The sequence below is a fragment of the Artemia franciscana genome, chromosome 1 (assembly GCF_032884065.1).
Source record: "Artemia franciscana chromosome 1, ASM3288406v1, whole genome shotgun sequence".
Lineage (NCBI taxonomy): Eukaryota > Metazoa > Arthropoda > Branchiopoda > Anostraca > Artemiidae > Artemia > Artemia franciscana.
This window is the reverse complement of record NC_088863.1, coordinates 1,737,141-1,762,848: the sequence shown is the minus strand read 5'-3', so window position 1 is coordinate 1,762,848 and position 25,708 is coordinate 1,737,141. Positions and strand designations below refer to the sequence as shown.

The following is a 25,708-nucleotide window of genomic DNA, read 5'->3' as shown; positions in this document are numbered from 1 at the left end:
GATCCAGATTTATGACAACGACATCTGTAAAGGGCTGCCTCGACCCTTTCGGGGTACCTACAAGACTGGGAAACTTGCGGTCAATTTTTCCCACTTGAGCAGTGGCGCCCCTCGAGGAAATTATAGCCTAGTAAACAACACGGCACTGGTACGGGATTCTGATTATGGGATAATTTTCTGGGCTTGGTTTGTTTTGATGGGCGTTTTCGGGCTCAAAAACCTCTTCCTAGCTAATCTATCTACTATGGGCTGCCTCCCAATAGTAGCAAAATATTTTTGGGCATGAATGTATAATGAGTCGGTGGTAATAGGCTTGAGACTGTCTGTGCAGGATTGTTGATAGAAGAGCATCGCCAAGTGCTGAAAACCATGTTGTGACCAAGATGGGCACAGGATTGCACAAAGCCTCCATTCCTGAGGTCCCAGGGACTTCTTGCTGTCCAGTTCTAAAAAGGCTTAAGCGCTTCGGTGTTGACTTAAGAAGATATGTTGATCCCCATCCTGCACTGGTATCCGGGATCACTGCTTTTCTTGAGGCCAAAATAATTTCAAAGATTTAAAGAACATGAAAATTGGAACTTTTAATTTTACGACGTTAAAAATGACTATCACATCGACATTTTGACTGACGAATTCAGACGGTTTGAACTGGATTTATTAGGAGTTTCAGAAACTCATATACCAGGGGTAGGAAGCATGAAATTAGGTGACATAAAATTTGTTTACTCAGGCAGGAAGGATGGGGTACATAGACAGGGAGTAGGGCTCATGATGAATAAGGAAGCTGCTAAGTCTTGTTTAGGCTGGGAAGGTATTAATAATAGAATACTAATTGCTCATTTTATGACTAAAAAGTTTAGGGTATCAGTTATAGTAGTATATGCCCCCATTGAACCAAATGATGGAGATACTAGTGACTCAGATGAAATTTACTTACAGTTACAGGAGCAAATAGACAGGGTACCAGGTAGAAATATGGTGTTTTTTTCTAGGAGATTTTAATGCCCAGGTTGATAGAAATGGGGATAGATAGTATCCTAGCCTTGGTAAATTTGGTGTAGGAAAAGAAAACAGTAATGGCTATAGGCTTTTGCAATTTTGTAGGTATAACAACCTAGTTATAACCAATACGGTGTTTGGTCACAAAATGGCCCATAAGTTGACATGGTATTCACGTGATGGTAAGACAGCAAACCTTATTGATTATGTTATTGTAAACAAAAGACTAGCAGGATCAATACAAGATACTAGGGTGTACAGGAGTGCCGTTATTGATGTTAAAAGTAAAGATCACCATCTAGTAGTGTCTAAGGTTAATTTAAAGCTGAAATTTCGGAAGGGTAATTCCCTCTCAGAAAGTTATGATGTTGGTAGACTTCAGGATGAAAATTTGAGAAAAAAAATTCCAGGAACAGTTGAATACTAAACTTGAGGGCTTCAAATTTTACAATGTGGAAGATGGATGGAATAATTTCAGAAAAACAATTTGTGAAGTTGCTGATGGTGTCCTAGGGAAGAGTGCTAAGACAGCAACTAGGAATATTAGTGAAAAAGCTTTAGGTTTAATAGAGAGTAGAAGGGGTTTGTATAAGAATTATCTGAGTGATAGGGCATATGAAAACAAAAGGAATGTAAAGAAAGTGTAGAAAGCATTAAAATATGAACTAAGGAGATGTGAAATGGAGGCGATGGATAAAATTGCTGAGGATCAGGAAGATGCGGCTAGACGGCATAATAGTAAAATATTATACTAGCATGTTAATAAATTGAAAGGGAGTAGCCAATCCGGACTAGTCCCAGTTAAAGATAGAAATGGGGCAACAATTAGTAATAAGGAAGAAGTTAAAGAAAGATGGGTGGAACATTTTGAGAATGTGCTAAACCGAGATACAGTTGCAGGAAAAGATATAGATGAAAATGAAAAAGTTTGTGATACCTTGGATGTGAGGGAAGATTTGTTTAGTGAGGAAGAATTAGCGACTGGACTTGAAGGATTAAAAAATAATAAGGCCCCAGGTGCTGATAGTATGATTAATGAGTTCCTTAAATATGGTGGCTCTGAGGTTAGGAATAAGATACTGAAGATTACGAACATGATTTTTGAAAAAGGGGAAGTACCCAATGATTTTAGGAAAACCTTAATTAAACCACTGTATAAGAAATATGACAAGAGTGAGTGTCGTAATTATCGAGGCATTAGTCTGGTCTCTTTAGGTAGCAAATTACTGAGTAATATGATACTCTTTAGACTGAGACATGCTGTAGACAAAGTTTTAAGGGAAGAACAATGCGGTTTTAGGAAAGGTAGAGGATGTGTCGACAATGTTTTCACTCTTAGGTTAATAATTGAGAAGTCCCTTCGTTGTCAAACACCTTTGGTCCTTAGTTTTATCGATTATGAGCAAGCTTTCGATTCTGTTGATAGAACAGCGTTAACAAAGGTCTTATCGTTATATGGTATACCAGAAAAATACATTAAAGTGATCTGTGCTATGTACGAGAATAGTACTGCTGCGGTTAAGGTAGGAAATGAGGTTAGCAACTGGTTTTGTATTAAATCAGGAGTTAAGCAGGGTTGTGTTCTATTCCCCTTTATATGGATCATTTTGATGAACTTCTTCTTAAGGAGCACAGGAAAGGCAATTGGAGACCATGGAATCAAATAGGGAGGAAGAACGCTCCTGGACTTAGATTATGCTGATGATTTAAGCATATTAGATGAAAGTGTGAGCAAAATAAATGAATTTTTAGAGGTTTTACGAGTTCAGGGTGCTAAAATAGGCTTGAAAATTAATGTTAAGAAGACTAAGTCACTAAGGCTAGGAATACGTGAAGCTGAACAGGTAACATTAGGTAACGAAAAGATTGATCAGGTTGGGAGCTTCAGTTACCTTGGTAGTATTATTAGTAAAGATGGTGGGAGCAGTGAAGATGTTAAAAGTAGAATAGCTAAAGCTCAGGGTGTTTTTTTACAGTTAAAAAAAGTTTGGAAGAATAGAAAGATAAGCCTACAAACCAAGATTAGAATATTGGAAGCTAAAGTGATGACAGTGGTCAAATATGGCTCTGAAGCATGGGCACTCCGAAAAGCAGATGAACATTTACTGGATGTTTTCCAGAGAAATTGCCTACGGATTGTTCTGGGTACCCGGCTGACTGACCGTATTTCAAACAGTAGGTTGTACGAAAAGTGTGGTTCAATCCCGCTTTCTGGGGCTATAATGAAAGAAAGGTTGAGATGGCTAGGCCACGTTCTACGGATGAAGGATGACAGATTACCGAAGATTGTCCTTTTTGGCCAACCGTATGGGGCTACACGGAAAGCAGGTCGTCCTTGTCTGGGTTGGGAGGATGTCATAAATAAAGATTTAAAGGAAATGGGAACTTCCTGGGAGGGTGTAAAGAGGGAGGCTTTAAATAGATTAGGTTGGAGGAGGAGCGTGCGTAGCTGTGTTGGCCTCAGGCGGCTTGGTGCTGCAGTGAGTTATTAGTAATAGTAGTAGTAGTTACCACGAGCTGTTTGATTCTCATTCAATTTTAACGACCCTTGCATTTCAGCAGTTGCTGTGGAAGAATCTTCAGATAAATACAGAATTACCTCTAAAGGAGAGACGATGAGAGGGTGGAAGCGGAAATTGATATATAATACTAAGGGCCGTGTCCAGGACTGTTGTTTAAGACGGGGTGAGGGTTGCTTAGGAACTGGCACGGTCACCTGAATCAGAATCTAAGTCTGAAGGAGAGGAGCTAGATTTGCAAGCAAATCCTGATGAAGCTCTTCCGCTTTTATGATCCAATGCTTAGTTAATCAAAGCCATCAAAGCATTACAAATCTCACTTAGAATTGTTTTCGTTACTTTTATAAATAAATTTAAAATAATATGCATTTTCTATAGCTGAATTCAAAAGTATGAGGCTGTTAGGTACCATTTCCTATTTTTATATATAGAAAAAAAAAACGACTGATGTAATTTTACTCCCAAATAATGGTAAATTTAACTCTTTTTTTTCTTTGTTTTTTTTTTACAAAATAGATGTCCGAAATCAGGCATTGTTCAATTACTGAGGGATTACCTTAGGCACAAGATCACCAGAGGGATAAATTAGACAGTTCATAGATCAGATCATTAAAAAATGTCATTAGAAGTTGTAAGTGAGGCTTAAAAGGAAATGCTCAAATGGTCTTGTAGTTACAAGGCAACTTTATTTTACCCTATTTTACCAATTCTACCTTATTTTACCAAATCTACCTTATTTACAGATTTTACTTACCAATTTTTTATTTTACAGTAATTTTACGACACTAGGTTTGACTTTATTATTCGTTTTAATTTGTGGTGTTTTTTTTTTTTTTACAGTTCATCTCTAGCAGTATCTTCATCTTTTACATTGGATTTGATTACTAATTTCTAGTCCTATTCGTTTCTGCTTTAATTTATAAATTGATAGTAATTTATGTTCGTTTTCAGTTTGAATTATTAATTGCCTTTATTTTCATCTAACAACCCTTTTTTTGACCATCACGTGAACTAAAAGTTGTCACTACTTTTAATCACATCGATCCACATTTGAGCTCGTCCCTGGCGCCAGTAAATAAACCGCGTAACAACAAGGGTGCCTTTGTCTGACCTTTTTTCGCAAGATTCTCAGAGAACAATGCAATTAAGAGGGAACTTGAGGATGTAATTGAAATCGCTTTAATGCAAAATGATTTTAATAATAAACTAAAGAAATCGAATATACTTGAGTAACAAGTGGTTGAAAATTTAGTTTTCAAACCGTTGATGGTAATGAACTGTAAGTAAGGAGCGACTGTACTAAACAAAACTCTAAAAAACGGAATTTGAATAACAATAGATATACCAGAAGGATTGGATTTTCATGCTGACTTACAATACGTGAAATTCATTAAGTTTAATTGTACCTATTAAAAGCTACTAGCCTGAGAAATGTTTCTTCATTTTCAAAAAGAGGGACATCGCCCCCAAAAAGTCAAGTGGCTTTAAAAAAAATCACACCATCGGATGCAGAATATTCGAGAACCATAGTTTAGAGGTTTCAAGTTCCTGTTTATAAAAATAAGGAATTTTCTATTTTTCGCAAAGAGAAAGACCCCATCTATTTGCTTTAGGTTTGTTAACTTTTTTTTTTGGGTGTGATCACATGGAACCAATGGTCCTAGAACATCGAAAGAGGTCTCATTTGGACGGAAATCACAAGATCTTAAAATTAACAGCGTTTCGATTGAAAATTAAAAGCTATATTGTCCTTATTAAGAGCAAAAAGAGACTGGAGGGCAGGCAGCCCTTCTCCCAAGCTCTAACATTTTCAAAACACACCCATTCAAAACTTTGATACAGATACTTTGTTAATGATAGTAGAACAGTTCAGTAACTATGTGTCTAGGTATATTGGGTATGTCGACCCCCCACAATTTTGCAATAGGCCCATTATGCTTTCAACCTAAATGATGCCTTAAAACTAAATCAAAGGGCACTGTGTATATGTTGCCAATAAGACACCAAAACAAATTTATCGAGAACAAGTGGGGGTATTAAATTGAAACTTTTAGGGCTACTCCTGTACTGTTACTACTTCCGCTCTTATCATTTAAATAAATCAAAAGTGTAAGTGTCTCCTGGTTGTCAAAGAGCATATATAGACTTTTTGGGGAATAATATTTCATTTTATTTTTCAGGTTACTTGAAGAGGAATAAAATTAAATTAGACGGTACTATCAAAAAGTTTCACATACGGAGTAATTTCTGTTCGTTTTAAGTTTTAATGTTGCTCCTTACTTTCATTTAAAAAAACTTGTTTTTTTTATTTAATTTGTGTCAGGATCAAAAATTGTTTAAAGAGTTTCTCCTAAACACAAATAGCAAGCCAAACTATGGAACCTTATAGAAAAACAAGAGCTAAGAGCTCATATGGCACTTGTGACAAGGTCGGAAGAGCCGAGAGCTCATATGGTACGAGGTCGGAAGAGCCAAGAGCCAAGAGCTCATTAAGATCTGGTCACCCTTTCGTAAGTTACAAATACCTCAATTTTCAAAATTACCTCCCCCTTCCCAATTCCACCAAAGAGAGCAGATCCGGTCCAGTTATGTCAGTCACGTATCTTAGACTGGTTTCTATTCTCCCCATCCAGTTTCATCCTGATCTCACCGCTTTAAGTATTTTCTAAGATTTCCGGTCCCCCCAACTTCCCCCCCCCATTACGTTTGATCCGGTTGAGATTTAAAATAAGATATCGGAGTTACGAGGTCCTTCTAAATATGAAGTTTCATGAAGATCCGATCACTCCTTCGTAAGTTAAAAATACGTTATTTTTCTTATTTTTCAGAATTACCCCCCCCCCCCCGCAATTGAGCGGATCCGTTTCAATTATGTAAATTACGTATGCAAGACTTTTGCTTATTTTTCCAACCAAGTTTCATCCCAATCCCTCCAATCTAAGTGTTTCCCATCATTTTAGGTCTCCCCACCCCAAACTTCCCCCAATGTCACCAGATCCGGTCAGGATTTAAAATAAGAGCTTTGAGCCAAGATATCCTTCTAAAAATCAAATTTCATGGAGATCCAATCACCCGTTCGTAAGTTAAAAATACCTCATTTTTTCTAATTTTTCAGAATTACCCCCCCCCCCCCCCAACTACCCAAAAGAGAGCGGATCCGTTCCGTTTATGTCAATCATCTATCTAGGACTTGTGTTTATTTTTCCCACCATGTTTCATCCCGATCCCTCCACTCGAAGTGTTTTCCAAGTTTTAGGTTTCCCCCTCCCAACTCCCCGCCCCCATCATCAGATCCGGTCGGGATTTAAAATAAGAGCTCTTAGACACGATATCCTTCTAAACATCAAATTTCATTGAGATCCGATCACCCGTTCGTAAGTTGAAAATACCTCATTTTTCTAATTTTTAAGACTTACTCCCCCCCCCCAACTACCCCAAAGAGAGCGAATCAGTTTCGATTATGTCAATCATGTATCTGGGACTTGCGCTTTTTTTCCCATCAAGTTTCATCCCGATCCCTCCACTCTAAGTGCTTTCCAAGATTTTAGGTTTCCCCCCTCCAACTACCCCCAATGTCATCAGATCCGGTCGGAATTTAAAATAACAGCTTTGAGACACAATATCATTCCAAAAATCAAATTTCATTAAGATCCAATCACCCGCTCATAAGTTAAAAATACTTCATTTTTTCTATTTTTCCGAATTAACCGGCCCCTACTCCCCCCCCCCCAGATGGTCAAATCGGGAAAACGACTATTTCTAATTTAATCTGGTCCGGTCCCTGATACGCTTGCCAAATTTCATCGTCCTAGCTTACCTGGAAGTGCCTAAAGTAGCAAAACCGGGACTTTAGGTTTTCCCCCTCCAACTCCCCCCAATGTCATCAGATCCGATCGGGATTTAAAATAAGAGCTCTAAGACACAATATCATTCCAAACATCAAATTTCATTAAGATCCAATCACCCGCTGATAAGTCAAAAATACTTCATTTTTTCTATTTTTTGCGAATTAACCGGGCCCCCACTCCCCCCCCAGATGGTCAAATCGGGAAAACGACTATTTCTAATTTAATCTGGTCCGGTCCCTGATACGCTTGCCAAATTTCATCGTCCTAGCTTACCTGGAAGTGCCTAAAGTAGCAAAACCGGGACCGACAGACAGACCGACAGACCGACAGACCGACAGAATTGGCGACTGCTATATGTCACTTGGTTAATACCAAGTGCCATAAAAATCGATAAGACGTAAAAAAAATTCGATGAAAAGGATTATGTCAATAAACAATGAACAGAAATTAATTTAAAAAACTCTTTCTATAAAACAAGTTTTTCAAAGAAAAGTAAAGAAATACATTAATCCACAAATGAGCAGAAATAAATGCAAATAATATTCCAATGGCAAAACTAACATAGATTACAATGAATCAATAAATAAAACCCAAAACAAACAATAAATAACTGAGTCAAACTTCAAACGAGCATTTTTTGCCAGAAGACAGATCACGGGTGCGTGTTTATTTTATTTTTTATTATATTTTTTCTATTTTTTTTATTATATTTTTTTACTGTTTTAAAAAGAAGAATTGAGAGAAAGAGTCAAACTTTAGCGTAAAGAGCGAGGCGTTGATGAGGAAGCAGCCTCTTTCACATACAAGTAATTTCTGGTCGTTTTAAGTTTTAATATCGCTCCTTACTTTTAGTTAAAAAAACTTGTTTTTTTTTATTTAATACGTAATAAAAACATACAAATATAGAAGTTCGTTACGTAAGCTAATTCGAAAGTTACATATAAAAACGTTCATAAAAAATTAAAAGTTCTAGTTGTATTTCTAGGTAACCCAAAATTTGGAGGGAAACTAGGCCTCCTCCCCCACTCCTTTTTTCTCAAAATCATACAATCAAATCTATGAGAAAGCCATTTCATCTGCGGAGAGAAAAAATCAAAACATGCATTAATTCAAAAACGTTCAGAAATTAAATAAAAAAAAGTTTATTTAACTGAAAGTAAAAAGCAGCATTAAAACTTAAAACGAACAGAAATTACTACGTATATGAAAGGGGCAGTTTCCTCCTCAACGCCCCAATCTTTACGCTAAAGTTTTTTTTTACCGTTTTAAAAAAGTAGAGTTGAGAGAGAGAGTCAAACTGTAGCGTAAAGAGCGGGGTGTTGAGGAGGGAACTGCCCCTTTCATATACGAAGTAATTTCTGTTCCTTTTAAGTTTAAATGTCGCTCCTTACTTTCAGTTAAAAAATATTATTTGTTTCTTTAGTTAATTTAATGAGTATATTAGTAAGTACAGGTTTGTACAAACATAAGTGTTTAATGTTAGTTAAACATAGCCTTTTTAATTTTATATTTAGCTTTAGCTTCATTTTCTATTTATTCCTTGTCCCAGTAGGTGGTGATAAATAGCGGCTAGTGATACAGAGAAGTTATGCCCAGTAGCATTCAACAGACCCCTGAGTTTATTTAATCTAAGGCTGCCCGAAAGAAAGAGTGCCGTTCTAGTGCTAGTGCTGCCCGAAAATGCTGGAGCCAGCAGTAATGTATGGACATCTAGCTTTTTAAATAAAGATGAAATTTCAATAAGAAATTCAATAAGAAATGCTGGAGCCAGCAGTAATGTATGGACATCTAGCTTTTTAAATAAAGATGAAATTTCAATAAGAAATTCAATAAGAAATGCTGGAGCCAGCAGTAATGTATGGACATCTAGCTTTTTAAATAAAGATGAAATTTCAATAAGAAAGGCCAGGATTTTCTTACAGACACTAACCCTTAGTTTGTAAATCTTCCTCTAAAGTTAGAAATTAGTTTAAATTGTTAAAATTAGAATATGTTGCGAATTGTGGATTTGCTATATTTTGAGGAAAATCTTTTTCTAAATTTATATTCATTTTCTTTTTGTTCATGCCAGCGCGAATAAAGCTTTTTGAATAGAATTTCCTTCCTGAAAAATGTTGTTTGTTATTCTTTTTTTCCGTATTCACGATTTATAAGCAATTTTTTCCAGCATAGTTGAAAGGCAAACAACTATTTCGTTGGGTATAGGATGACCCCCAAAACCCCTGGGGAAAGGTCTTATAAGTTATAAAATTTACCCATTGTTTACGTATAGGATTTGTTGTTGGGAAGTATGCACACATTTTTCGGGTGGGGAGGACAAATTTTCAGATGCGGGATTCTGGACGGGGAGAGTTTTTCATGGAGAGGGAATTTTCTTGGGGGTGAACTTTTCAGGAGAAATTTTATACTGGGGGAAATCGCCAGAATTCCTATACAAAATTTCTTTATATGTCTTGCTTTCTCTTTACCGATTCAATTTAACGCGTAAAGATGTTAAGAATAATTGTCCAGGGCAAACTTAAGTTTAAGTTTTGTCCCAAATCCTTAAAAAAGACTCCTGAAAAACAAGGGTCGTTTAATTTGAACAGTAAGTGACTATTTAAGGTGTTGAGGAGGACCAACCTCCCTCATATACTTAATAATGTCTGTTTGTTTCAATTCTCAATGTTGCTCCTTACTTTCAGCTGAAAAATATGTTTTTTTTTAGTTAATAAGTCAAGGAACTTACTAATTAACAGGCGTTGACCTATGTTTCAAATTGAATAAAAAAAAAACTAATTTTTTTTAGCTGAAAGTAAGGAGCGGCATTAAAACTCAAAACGAACAGAAGTTACTCCGTATATAAAATGGGTTGTCCCCTCCGCAATCCCTCGCTCTTTACGCTAAAGCTTTTAATTGTTTTAAAAAGTAGAAATGTGGCAAAGAGTCAAACTTTAGCGTAAAGAGCGAGGGATTGCAGAGGGGACAACCCATTTTATATACGGAGTAATTTCTGTTCGTTTTGAGTTTTAATGCCGCTCCTTACTTTCAGCTAAAGAAATTGATTTTTTTTATTTAATTTCTGAACTTTTTTGAATTAATGCATGTTTGGTTTTGGCTCTCCGCACATAAATTATTAAAATGAAATTTGTATATTAATTCTTTTTTTTGGCTAAATGGCTTTCTCTTAGTTTTGATCAGACGATTTTGAGAAATAAGGGGTGGAGAAGGAGGCCTAGTTGCCCTCCAATTTTTCGGTTGCTTAAAAAGGCAACTAGAACTTCTAATTTTTAACGAACGTTTTTATTAGTAAAAAATATACGTAACTTATAAATTAGCAACTTATGTAACAAACTTTCATAATCTTATATTTTTATTATGTATACAAGGGGGTTTGTATCCTCGTTAATACCTCGCTTTTTACACTAAATCTTAAGTTTTGTCCCAATTCTTTAAGAATGACCCCTGAATCAGAAAGGCCGTAGAATAAATAGTTGAAATTACTAAAAATACTTTAGCATAAAGAGCGAGGTATTTATCTCTTCCTAAATAACTCGCTCTTTATGCTAAAGTATTTTTGGGACCCCTCATATGCGTAATAATCTCTGTTCGTTTTAAGTTTCAATGCTACTCCTTCCTTTCATTTGAAAAAACGTTTTCATGTTTATTTTTCTTTGTTTTCTTATAGTAATGATAGAAAATCATGCGCCCTTTTCCTTGAGTTTTTCTTCCCCCATGACAGATTCCTCCAAGGAAAGATCCTCCAACATAGCACCCTCCCCTCAGCCCCACCCCCAAACAAAATAAAATCCCCTGAAAACGTCTGTACACTTCTCAATAACCATTACTATATGTAAACACTGGTCAAAGTTTGTAACTTGCAGCCACTCCCCCAGGGATTGTGGGGGAGTAAATCATCCCCAAATACATAGTTTTTATTGTTTTCGACTATGTTGAACAAAATGGCTATCTCAAAATTTTGATCTGTTGACTTTGGGAAAAAATGAGCGTGGGAGGGGGCCTAGATGCCCTCCAATTTTTTTGGTCACTTAAAAAGGGCACTAGAATTTTTCATTTCCGTTAGAATGAGCCGTCTTGCGACATTCTAGGACCACTTGGTCGATACGATGACCCGTGGGAAAAAGAAAAAAAACAAAAAACAAAAAAAACAAAAACAAATAAACACGCACCCGTGATTTGTCTTCTGGCAAAAAAATACAAAATTACACATTTTTGTAAATAGGAGCTTGAAACTTCTACAGTAGGGTTTTCTGATACGCTGAATCTGATGGTGTGATTTTCGTTAAGATGCTATGACTTTTAGGGGGTGTTTTCCCCTATTTTCTTAAATAAGGCAGATTTTCTCAGGCTCGTAAATTTTGATGGGTAAGACTAAACTTGCTGAAACTTATATATTTAAAATCAGCATTAAAATGCGATTCTTTTGGTGTAGCTATTTGGTTCAATTTTTTATAGTTTTGGTTACTATTGAGCCGGGTCGCTCCTTACTACAGTTCGTTACCACGAACTGTTTGATATTTCTGGTAAAATTAGTGAGAATTTGTTGGGACTATTTTGCAAATGGTACATTACTTTTGGGATGATTAAAAAAAATACCCCAAATAAAAGTAAAAAATTACATTAAAGCTTGAAATGAATACAAATTATTCCATATATAAGAAAAACTGCCCGTCCTTAACCACGCTTTTTACACTAAACTTTGTATCCCAGTTCTTTAAAAACGACTGCTCAAGCACAAGGGCCATTGAAATCGAATAAGAAGTATTGTTTTGCATCTTATAAATACGAAAAAGGAAATATTACTGTTTAAAATCACTGGGAAAAAAACCTAGCAGTCTTTGCCACCAGCCTCCCACACGAAAATTCATGATGCTTCTTCTCTTCATTTTCACCTCTCTACTAGTAAAGAGAAAGTGTGAGGCTTTATCCAACATAGATAAGGATTGTGGTAACAGCAGAGACACTCTTACCCCCCTCTACATATGCACCAATAATGAATGCTTTGATTAAAAATATTTCTGGGAATCAAGAGGGATTAGACGAGTTTCTACCATCTCCCCTTCCCCAAAACTCTCTCTATATTTATCTGAAGACTCACTCAGGGCTGGGATTTCTAGGCATTGCGACCCCCTTCTTGAGGCACCTGCCACCCCGTCCCACGTGAAAACTGGCCCACTGCTCCTACTTCACGATAGTTGATGCACACTTAACCATGACTATGTATACTTTCATGAAATATGAAATTTAGGTAAATGAGCCTTTAAAATAAACATCAGATACCTTATTCTATAACAAAAAAAAAGGTATCAGTCTGCAGCACCTTTACTCAGTCTATATGAAGGGAGATGAGAGATTAATTCCTACCTTTCCGTCATACCTTTTACAATGTATATCTGAAGGACCATGGAGATTAAATGCACTATTTTAGGCACGTGCCCGAAATCCACTGAATGAATAATTGTGCTGTTAGAAAACAAGCGACAGCAAAAATTAGAACGAGTCAAATATGAAAGTGAAGATGAAAGTAATATTATGTTAGAAGGACAACGCCATCACAATCTTCGCTGCCAATAAATGTGGCACAAAACCTAGTTTAAAACCTACAAATATGTCCTAAACTACACAGCTGTTGATTACAACTCATTGGAGCCCTTCAACGTTATATGTATCCCTCCATTTTCCCAAAGAAGAGTAGCAAACAAAGGTGGTTCATTTGGAGGTTGCTACTTACAACGAGATTCAATATTTAAAAACTTGCCGCTGAACGAGTTTTGGGGCTCAGTCTCAAAATTGGCTACATACTTATTGTCCTTAAAACTGAAACATTGACATTTCTGGCCACAAAACTGATGTAAATAGGTCACAACTTTAAGGAAGATTTCTTATTTTTTCCAGGGCGGTTGTATCGAAACTATGTTGACGCCAAGACATTAAAAAGAGGCCTATATTGGCTGTGATCAGAAGACAAGCAACAATGAGAATCCATACATAGAGGCCTGCCCTCTAGCCATGCCAGGGCCCGGTGGCGAAGCCACCAAGCTCCCTACACTATGCATATATGTATATATGTATTTATTTTTTTGTCGAAAACAACTCCATTTGGAAAATTGGCATCTTAAGATTTCTCGCCTAAAAAACGGTCTATAAAGGTAACGAGTTTGAGAAAACGAGTTAAGAGCCATAGTTTTTTGGGAGCGGGGATCGCATGGGTGAAGTCATCTTTACGAGGACATTTCAAAAGCACAACTACGCCATATTTGCCTCAGTAGTTGTTGTATTTTTTTTAGTATGTATGATACAGGTAAAACTACACAATCAATCAATCAATCAATCAATTTATTAATACTAAAAGAAAAAACTATTACAAAAGTAAAGTGGTTACTAGGCCCAAGAAGCTTTGCGTGTAATGGACCACAGAGAACAAGAATAAAACACTACTATAAAATATATACAAAAAAAAAAAAAGAAAAAAAAAAAGAAAGAAAAAAAAAAAACACTGGAACAAGACAAGGACATTGAATAGATAGGATATTTAACAGATAGAAGATTTAGAAGGAGATTAACATATAGCTGAAAATGATTTTAAAAGAAGAGAAGAGACATACAAATTAGGAAAGGATTAATAAAGAGAGAAAAATTATTGAATTGGAAATACCCGACGAAATAATGCCTTTGCAGAAAGAAAAAGAGGGACATCCGAAGGGATGGAGTTCCATAATAGAATTGATTGATATACTGGAGACCTCTGGCTTGCTGTAGAAGATCGTTTTGGTAAAATAAATCGTCGAGAAGAATTACGTAAAGAAGAAAAGTACCTACCTGAGCCTGTCCGTGAGAAAAACTGCTGTAGGGGCGGTGGGAGAGTACCTAGAAAAGCAGAATGCGCAAAATAAAGGGTACTTTTACCTATAATATGATCCAGCGGAGCTATTCCAGTATCATTATAAAGATCAGAGGAAGGGTAAAGTCGAGGGAGAAGAAAAGTAGCCTTCACTGCCCTATTTTGGGCTCTTTGAAGTGAGCAGAGAAGAGATTTATTATTATTACCCCAGACAGAGCAACAATAAGAAAGGTAAGGATAAATAAGAGCATAATAAAGAGAAACCATAATATCAGGAGGAAGAAATGAGTTTATCCGGTGCAACATTGAAGACTGGCGGAGGATTAAGGAACGGGTGTGAGTTATATGCGGTTTGAAAGAAAGAAAACAGTCAAGATACACACCAAGAAATTTCACCACAGTAGCTTGTGGTATAATATCATTCCCAAAAGTCAGGGTGATTGGCTCCTGTACGTCTCGCATACGGTAAGGGGTCCTGAAGTTGACAATGGCACTCTTTCGGCTAGAATATTATCTAAGTATAAAATACCAAGTGTAAAGAGTCTTTTTGCAAAAGGCGTTTATCGTTTTTAGTGTCTATGATGCAGGTAAAATTACAAAAGGAACGCCAAGTGTAAAGAATTTTTTTGCAGGAGATACTTTCAGTATTTCATATTAACTAGAGGACAAATGATTAACCGAAACCATGAAGAACAAAAAAATATTCGATTAGAAAAAATATACAATTAGAAGATAAGCGACAGCGAGAATTACAAGCGACATCAAGAATCAGAAAATGTCAAAAATGTTTCGGAAAATTGGAATCCTGGGACTTTTTAACCTGTAAAAAGAATCTACATAGATCACAAGTTTTCGTTTGCAGCTATAATTTTTGGAAAAAAATCGTTTGATTAATTTCATATTATGAGCATGGTTCAAGAGAATAAATTACATTATTCCCAGCCCCCCCAGGGGGGTTACGACACCTCCCCTTTCTATTCAGGGATGACCAGCTTTTTGTTTGGTCCTAGATTGTTGGCCAATATGGACGGTCTTTAGTAATCTTTCATCCTTCAACCACAGAACATGCCTTAGTCATCTCATCCTTTCTCGCATTGTAGTAATAGAATGCGGGATTGAAGTACATTACTACATTTTTCGTACATCTAACTGTGCGAGATACTATTTGTCAATCTGCTACCCGAAACAATCCGTAGACAATTTCTGAGGAAAAAATCTAGAAAAAAAACCTCCATTTTTGGAGCGCCCAAGCTGACCCTATTTGATCACTGTCATCTTTGTAGCTTCCATTATTCTATTCTTAGTTCGCAGACTACGATATATTCTTGACATGTTTTGATTTTAGACATCCATGATGATAGAATTGAAAAATTTACTATTTAATAGGTTTAGCCAAACTAAGTATCGAGAGTTAAATTAGAGTTAGCCACAAATAATTATCTCAAAACTCAAAAGCTTGGTAACTCACTTGGTCTGCATTTGTAAGCAATTTCAACAAATTTTGGGACTGTTGGGCAAGGATCTGTAACTGACTTTGATAGTGACTCAGCAGCAGTTGGAATTTTGCAACTTCTTTTCTTCGAGCATGTGTCAACAACCATATGAAGCAGGGCATGCTAAAACGGAAAAAAAGAAAAATAAAAGAAATAAGCTCTATGAAATATAGAAAAACAAGAAATAGTTGCAAGTTGATAGCACTGGGAAATTCGTTGTAAGAAATCGAAGAATTATGTCTGCAAACTGTTTAATTTGTAATTTTGAAACCTTGCCCATAAAGAGGAAAGTATTTTGCAGGAAGAAAAAAACAAAATCTAAAGCCAAGAAAAGGAAAAAAAGAGAAATCAAAAATTTATATATTACATTTTGTAATACAATACATATGCATTTCACGATTCAAATGTTTTTCACGGATATATTTTAAGAACTGTTTATGTCTACAATATGCCTCCTCTTTTCAGCACCAGGGTTTTACTTTACTTTTTACTTTACCTTCATTCGAAACGGACTCACCTTCAATTTCGATTGCAAGATCTTTTATGATTTGATATACAAATATAAGATCCAGTCTTAGAGAGACCCTTTAACGAAATTAATAGAAAAGTGTTGTTGGCTCTGTTGAATTTTTTGCATTTACAGGAGTAGATGGGAAAATTCGTACTTGGGACCCATTGGGAATTACTTCCTCATTTCTCTTTTAGACATCCTATTAGCGGTTATTTATTCCAATTAACTGATCTTTAATTGACTCGTTAATCGGAGGCAAATTCGACTGAGAGAGGAATAAAAAATGTACGAAAAAACCATTTCTAGGTCTGTTTTTGTCCCTAGATAACCGTCATATGCGTAGTTTTGCATGTTCTTTTACCGAGTACACATGGGGGCTTCAAACTAGAAGCTCCTTGGTACAAATCTTGTCACCTATGTTATAAATACAAAAGCAAAGGTTTTTCCTTTCTGATTTCCTTGTAAACTAATGAAAAAATAAAAATATACATGACGGGGACGGTGAAACGAAATGGATTAAAAGCTTTAACGTTTAATTTATAAGGACCAATTTTGGATCCATCCAATTTTCTAACTATATAATGCTCTACATATAATAAATAATAGGTATATATCGGGTATAATTTTATCACAGTTCTTTTGAATATACGAAATTAATATATTTTTTTCTAATCTTTTCTAAACTGACCAAAAATTAGCTTTTGCAACATTTCTATAATTGACAGAGATCCAACATATAGCGAACAGAGGCTTGTTAACAGACGAATGGCTTCAGATCAAAAGACGTGCAGAGAATTTTATGACGGATGATAATTTCAAGATTATTCTGATCCAAAAAGGGCACACTACATTTGTTTGCTTTCCCCTCCTAGTCTTCTTGATGAGAAATCAGACAGTACACGACGGTAGCAGTCAAACTAGGAATTGAAAGCTTTTACATTAAATCAATATTGACTAATTTGGGACCCAGCCCTTTTACATTAATTTGTAGCTTTGACATTAATGAGTTAAGAGCCTTTTTAAAGATTAAATAAAAAAAAAACAGTTTTTGCAACAGTTATATAACATATGTAAGAGTGGTTACTAAGAAAACACCAGCCCCCCCCCCTCTGGATACTGTTTTGACTGCATGTGTTTCTCTCTCCTCCCATCCTCTTGAGTTCACTCATTCCTTACATATCAATTAAGGAAGTAAAGTGGTTGCTTACTTAAAGCTTCATGTAAGATAATGATGGGGGGTAAATAAATAAAATTCCAGAATTAAAATCATAAAATCAGAATTATAAAATCCAGGCGTGAAGTTATCGTTAGGGAATCGTATTTGAAGTCGTTATACATTGGAAAGGTTTTCCCAAGATTTTTCTGGCATCATTCCTTTTTTCCTTTTTCTAATCTTTTTTTTTAATAAACGTGTCAATTTGTTCAATTGTTTACGTCCTTGTCACATTCCGCACCCCAATATCAAACAGTTCGTGGTAACGAACTGTAGTAAGGAGCGACCCGGCTCAATAGTAAACAAAACTCTAAATAACGGAATTTTGATGCTAAAATATACATCAAAAGAATCGGATTTTCATGCTGATTTTAAATATATAAGTTTCATCAAATTTGGTCTTTGTCATCAAAAGTTACGAGCCTGAGAAAATTTGTCTTATTTTAGAAAACAGGGGACAACACCCCCTAAAAGTCACAGAATATTAACGAAAATCACACCATCGCATTCAGCGTATCAGAGAACCCTATAGCAAAATTTTCAAGCTCCTAACTACAAAAATGTGGAATTTCGTATTTTTTGCCAGAAGACAAATCACGGGTGCGTGTTTATTTGTTTGTTTTTTTGTTTGTTTTTTTCCCCAGGGGTGATCGTATCGACCAAATGGTCCTAGAATTTCGCAAGAGGGCTCATTATAATGGAAATGAAAAGTTCTAGTACCCTTTTTAAGTGACCAACAAAATTGGAGGGCACCTAGGCCCCCTCCCACAATCATTTTTTCTCCAAAGTCAACATATCAAAATTTTGAGATAGCCATTTTGTTCTGCATAGTCAAAAATCATAATAACTATGTCTTTGGGAATGACTTACTCCCCCACAATCCCTGGGGGAGGGGCTGCAAGTTACAAACTTCGACCAGTGTTTACATATAATAATGGTTACTGGGAAGTGTACAGACGTTTTCAGGGGGATTTTTTGATTTTGGGGTGGGGTTGAGGGGAGGGGATATGTGGGAGGATCTTTCCTTGGAGAAATATGTCATGGGGGAACAGGAATTCAATGAAAAGGGCGCAGGATTTTCTAAAATTACTATAAAAAATGAAAAAATAAACATTGAAAAATTCTTTCAATTGAAAGTAAGGAGTACCATTGAAATTTAAAACGAACAGAGATTATTACGCATATGAGGGGTTCTAAAAATACTTTAGCATAAAGAGTGAGGTATTTAGGAGGAGATAAATACCTCGCTCTTTATGCTAAAGTATTTTTAGTAATTTCAACTATTTATTCTACGGCCTTCCTGATTCAGGGGTCATTCTTAAAGAATCGGCACAAAACTTACGATTTAGTGTAAAGAGCGAGGTATAACGAGGGTACAAACCCCTCATATACATAATAAAAATTTAAGAATATAAAAGTTTGTTACGTAAGTTAATTCTTAAGTTACTTATATTTTTTATTAATAAAGAAATTCGTTAAAAATTAAAATTTATAGTTGCCTTTTTGTGTAACCGAAAAATTGCATGGCAACTAGGCCTCCTTCCCCATCCCATATTACTCAAAATCGTCTGATCAGAACTAAGAGAAAGCCATTTAGAAAAAAAAAGGAATTAAAATGTAAATTTCATTTTAATAATTTATGTGTGGAGAGCCAAAATCAAACATGCATTAATTCAAAAACGTTCAGAAATTACATAATAAAACTAGTTTTTCTAACTGAAAGTAAGGAGCGACATTAAAACTTAAAACGAACAGAAATTACTCCGTATATGAAATAGGTTGTCCCCTCTGCAATCTTTCGCTCTTTACGCTAAAGTTTGACTCTTTACCACAATTCTGCTTTTTAAGACAATTAAAATCTTTAGCATAAAGAGCGAGGGATTGCGGAGGGGACAACCCATTTCATATACGGAGTAATTTCTGTTCGTTTTAAGTTTTAATGTCACTCCTTACTTTCAGTTAGAAAAACTAGTTTTTTTATGTAATTTTTTGCTATAGATCCACCTTTAGAGTGAATAATATCAAAAGTTGTAAAAAGTCTCCTTATTTTCCTATGTTTTGACTGAGTTCGCTTCTCTTTTTTATTATTCAAATTTTTATCCCTCTGGCCTCCTCCTCAAATAAAGCTACGAGGTAGCTCTTGAATCCCTTAACTGACACCTCAAATTATTTTTCCATAATGGCAGTAGTTCGAGGAAGCAAATTCTGCATATGATTAGATGACTTAGACATTACACTCTAAGGACCCCTCTATTTTTCAGAAACACAAGCAGTGTTCAGTTTTTTGGATCAAAAGCATCCTTAGATTAAAATGCTTGATGGAATTTTCTGCACGTCCTTGGATTTCAAGACTCAACTCTTGAAACAGGCATGTGCTTCCCATTGTTAAGGTTCTTCCCACTGGCAGATAAATCCCACAAAGGCCTTATAGTCCCCCCCCCCATTAGAGAAAGTTTCGACCAAACTCAGTTGATTTACTAAGAGCAAAAATTTCGAACCTCTTTCCCGTCGTGCTTCGATTGTTCAATCTACAAAACGCAAATTACCCACAATTTAACAAGTGGAAATTCAACACTAGCTAGATTTAACCAGCAGAAAGTTCAAGTCGTGTAAACATTAAACCCAAGAAAAATTCATTCAAATAAAACCCAAATCCTGTTGATCAAGAACTAGTAGTGTGAGTCTGCTCTCAAGATTCCCAAAAACTTCAACCCATAAAACCATAACCAATTCAAAACTATTGTTGTTTTTCCTCTACCATATTAGGTTAGACTAAAATGGATTGTTCATCTGAAATTCTAGTTTTTTTGTCTTCCCTGCAACCTTCATAATTAGTTATACGTTTGACAAGTAACAGTAACAGTAAGAGAAAAAGAAACTTGTCCAACTCTTCGACTGGCTCGTCACCTCCCTTCACAGCACTTTGGGTGCTACGTCCTTCCTTCTAAAGCATTATGCATTGTATTATGCTAAGAAATAGGCAATAATGTCAGTCACTGAATGTCTTAGTCTGGTTAGGTTTTCTTCAACACCCTATTGCACTTCCTGGCTGAAATGCCATGAAACAGAGATCAGCATATCCAGTTTGGAGCTTGAGGGTCTAGTACCGTCATGCTTACTTAGTTTATATTTATCTCAGTCATGTACTTATATTCAAAGGTTTTAAAGAGTGACTCAATGCATATCAAATTACTTTTTTGTTTGTATTTTTAAGTTAGTTACATGGTACTTTCTATGGTTATCTAGACTACTTTTCCTACTGGTGCGATTTGAGAAACTAATAGGTATCTCCAGAATAGGGATCATTTTTATTATGATTTTGAAAACTTTTCTAAAGAATTTTTATGTCTTCGAGTTTATATCTAATAGCAATACTGTGAGCATCATCATAGTCTTTTTTAGCCCTGCATTATTTTTAATGAAGTGAGCATATCTTCATTCTAGGAATTTCAAATCTATTTTGGTGTTTTATTCCATTAATACTCAAAAATAATTTTAAAATAACTAACAAACGTCGAAAACCTCTCTCAAACAAACTGTCAGCTAAAGAAAAAGACCCTTGCGAGCCTACAGTAGGAACTTGCAGAAGGGTAGAGGCTTTATTTTCCGGCCCTCTTCGCCCCCAAAAAACCTGTGAGAGGGCTGCAACCGTTGTCTTAATTGGCTCAATTTTCCACATATTTCGGTTATATTTTGATTTTTCTTTTCTTTATTTTACTCCCCCCCTATTCCTACAGACGTAAATGTTATGGTATGTAGATTCATAATGACATGAAAATTCGAATCGCAGTTAAGTTTTAAAGAGATTGGTGGCAATATACATTCCATTTTTAGGATTTGATTTGGAGACAGTTGGCATTACACCTAACGACGTGGAATCGATGTAAAATGAATTTTATTTCGGTAAACCAAGAGGGCAGAAAATGAGTTGGTGGTTTATGTCCCGGAAAAATGAAATGTTTATCAGGATTTATTCCGGTTTAAATCATAAAGAAATATGCTTAAAGCCGTAAAATTTTGATTTAAAAATAAGTCAAGGCACCTAACAGAAGCCTTAACTGTAGCAGGGTCCATATTTTTAAGGCCTTAGCCTAGGGACATAAATAGAGCGAGAGAAATGTTGATTCATTGCGAAAAGTGTGTTTTTTCTATTGTTTGTTGTCATCTTTTCAGTCAACCTGACAAACAACCAACGACACCTTTGAGCCAAGCTATATGTCGCATAACGAATGACTCTCATGGACAAAATATAACATTTTTATTTCCTTTTTTTATATAACTCGAAAGAACAAAATAAACAAATGCAATATAAACCTAAATAACCTTACAAGATGTTGAAATGTGCCCCAGTGGCTTATGTTTTGTGTCAAAAACTCATTAAACTTGTTTTTTCAATTAATGTTTTATTTCGAAAATGACCTTCACTCAAGCACTAAAAATGTCATCCAAAATAATATAATTTAATGCAAAAAGTCCCTTCTGGTATAATAAATGGTCAAACAGCCATTTTCACTTTTGACTTTCAGTAGGTAATCTATCAAGAATAAAAGAGATATTTTGTTTTCACCATTAAGTACCATATTATAAACAAACTGTTCTCGAACAAGAATACTTAATACTTTGCCACAAGGAGTAACACGGATAATTAAAATGTCAAAGATTTTGTGGATAAAGTTTTGTTACATCAGATGATTAATTAGAAATGTAAACAACCATACAAAAATGAAGAAAAGTTATGCATTCAATTATTAAAGTATCAAGGACATTCAATTTTTTTTTATTCTTTTCTTTAGGTTTTTTCATCCCCGAAAACATCCAATTTTCTAAGACTTTTTTCCAAGTTTATGAACTTTTTAGGGGAGCATTGCCAAGTTATAACAGCCGAAAAATAACAGCCAAAAAATAACACGACTTTTTGTCCATAATAATTGAAATATTAACAATTTACTTATACCTAAGGACAATTACAAATTCAGAGGAAAGTTACAGTTTCTTAAGTCAATTTGTCCCATATAATTCGTGCGGTAGTGTTGCAGTTTTTTCACCCAACCTCATGGTCTTATTTTATAGTTTAGCACTCGCTAATACCAACAAGAGCTAAGAGCTCATATGGCACTTGTGACGAGGCGAGAAGAGCTAAGAGCCAAGAGATCATATGGTATGAGCTCTAACAAAATTCTATGAATCAATAGATTGATTTAAAAAGAAAAATAAGAGGCTTAATGCCGGTCAAGATTTATAACAAGAGCTCTGAGTCACAAAGTCCTTCTAAATATCAAAATTCATTAAGATCCGATCACCCACTCGTAAGTTATAAATCCCTAATTTTTTCTAATTTTTCCTCTCCCTTTTGCCCCCCCAGATGGTTGAATCTGGGAAAACGACTTTATCAAGTCAAATTGCGCAGCTCCCTGACACGCCTACCAATTTTCGTCGTCCTAACACGCCCAGAAGCACCGAACTCGCCAAATCACTGTACCCCTCCCCCAACTCCCCCAAAGAGAGCGAATCCAGTGCGATTCTGTCAATCACGTATCAAGGACATTTATTTATTCTATCCACCAAGCTTCATCCAGATTCCTCCCCTCCAAGTGTTTTTCCAAGATTTTCCCCTCCAACTCCCCCCAGTGTCAAAATATCTGGTCGGAATTTGAAATAAGAGCTCTGAGACATGAATTCCTTCTAAAAATCAAATTTCATTACGATCCGATCATCTATTCGTAAGATAAAAATACCCTAATTTTCATGTTTTCCGAGAATTCCGGCTTCCCCCTCCAACTCCCCCGACTGTCACAGGATCGGGGCGGAATTTTGAATTGCAACTTTAAAGCACAAGATCCTGCAAAATATCTAATTTCATTAAGATCTGGTCACCCTTTCGTAAGTTACAAATACCTCAATTTTCAAAATTATCCCCCCCCCCAATTCCACCAAAGAGAGCAGATCCGGTCCAGTTATGTCAGTCACGTATCTTGGACAGGTTTCTATTCTTCCCATCCAGTTTCATCCTGATCTCACCGTTTTAAGTATTTTCTAAGATTTCCGGTCCCCCAACTGCCCCCCCCCCAATTACACTTGATCCGGTTGAGATTTAAAATAAGATATCTGAATTACGAGGTCCTTCTAAATATGAAGTTTCATGAAGATCCGATCACTCCTTCGTAAGTTAAAAATACGTAATTTTTTTTTATTTTTCAGAATTACCCCCCCCCCCCCAATTGAGTGGATCCGTTCCAATTATGTAAATCAAGTATGCTAGACTTCTGCTTATTTTTCCAACCAAGTTTCATCCAAATCCCTCCAATCTAATCGTTTTCCATCATTTTAGGTTCCCCACCCCAAACTTCCCCCAATGTCACCAGATCCGGTCAGAATTTAAAACAAGAGCTTTGAGACACGATATCCTTCTAAATACCAAATTTCACGGAGATCCAATTAGATCTCCAGTTCGTAAGTTAGAAACACCTCATTTTTTCTAATTTTTCAGAATTAACCCCCCCCCCAAGTACCCCAAAGAGAGCGGATCCGTTCTGGTTATCTCAATCATGTATCTAGGACTCGTGTTTTTTTTCCACCAAGTTTCATCCCGATCCCTCCACTCTAAGTGTTTTCCAAGTTTTAGGTTTCATTGAGATCCGATCACCCGTTCGTAAGTTAAAAATACCTCATTTTTTTTAATTTTTCAGAAATAACCCCCCCCCAACTACCCCAAAGAGAGCAGATCCGTTCCGTTTATGTCAATCATCTATCTAGGACTTGTGTTTATTTTTCCCACCATGTTTCATCCCGATCCCTCCACTTTAAGTAGTTTCCAAGTTTTAGGTTTCCCCCTCCCAACTCCCCGCCCCCGTCACCAGATCCAGTCGGGATTCAAAATAAGAGCTCTAAGACACGATATCCTTCTAAACATCAAATTTCATTGAGATCCGATCACCCGTTCGTAAATTGAAAATACCTCATTTTTTCGAATTTTTAAGAATTACTCCCCCCCCAACTACCCCAAAGAGAGCGAGTCAGTTTCGATTATGTCAATCATGTATCTGGGACTTGCGCTTTTTTTCCCATCAAGTTTCATCCCGATCCCTCCACTCTAAGTGTTTTCCAAGATTTTAGGTTTCCCCCCTCCAACTACCCCCAATGTCATCAGATCCGGTCGGGATTTAAAAAAACAGCTTTGAGACACAATATCATTCCAAAAATCAAATTTCATTAAGATCCAATCACCCGTCATAAGTTAAAAATACTTCATTTTTTCTATTTTTTGCGAATTAACCGCCCCCCCCCAGATGGTCAAATCGAGTAAACGACTATTTCTAACTTAATCTGGTCCGGTCCCTGATACGCTTGCAGAATTTCATCGTCCTGGCTTACCTGGAAGTGCCTAAAGTAGCAAAACCGGGACCGACAGACAGACCGACAGAATTGGCGATTGCTATATGTCACTTGGTTAATACCAAGTGTCATAAAAAGTGCAGCACTGAGCGTCAGGAAATCTTCTTTACATAAACTTGAGCTCCTGGGTTTTCCTAATTTTAATAACATATTCCGTTGCATAACTCTCCACTTAGCCAATTTTCTCACTTGACTAATGATCATATTTTTTCACAATTCTTGTTATTTAATGAAAGATCCATTCACATGCTGTTCTCAGTAGTACCAGGCACCAAGCTGAACAAATAAAAACGTTAGTGAAAATGACTCAATTATAAGCTAAAAGCGTGTAGGATCAAACAGCTTGAGAAGACATAGCATTAAGGTACAATTGTCCTTAGGCATTACCAGACTGTTATTATTTGAGCTTTTACTGACGAAAAGTGTTGCCAAATTTAACGTATTAGTTTTCCGCATTTATTTTTCCCAGTACTGACGAAATGGCACTGCCTTAAAACTTTGCAATTTTGACACAACCAAAAAAAATCTTAGAAAATCACGACTTTCAGATGTGAATAGACCTAACATGGGTTGAGGTGGAAAAATATTCTGATTGCCTCGGTACTTTAAATTATGAAAAATCAGTCAACCTTGTTTCCAGGTCCATCCGCGTTATATTTTACTCGTGCCAGCAAAGACGAAATGGCACTGCCTTAAAACTTTGCAATCCTGACACAACCAAACAAAAATCTTAGAAAATCACGGTCTTCAGATGTGAATAGGCCTAGCAAGGGTTGAGGTGGAATAAATATTCCGATGTCCTTAATACTTTAAATGATGAAAAATCATTCAACCTTGTTTCCAGGTCCTTCCGCGTTATTTTTTACTCGTGCCAACACAGACGAAATGGCAC

General features: G+C 36.1%; 1 protein-coding gene across 2 annotated transcripts in view; it reads right to left on the bottom strand.

Moving 5' to 3' along the window:
* The window catches only part of LOC136043877 (protein eva-1 homolog C-like), a 268,061-nt gene that overhangs the window by 159,920 nt on the left and 82,433 nt on the right, over positions 1 to 25,708 (bottom strand). For both annotated transcript variants that reach the window (XM_065728853.1, XM_065728863.1), the window contains exon 3: positions 15,676 to 15,823. In XM_065728853.1, coding sequence (XP_065584925.1) covers positions 15,676 to 15,823 — 148 coding nt within the window. The remainder of the gene's footprint in view (positions 1 to 15,675; positions 15,824 to 25,708) is intronic.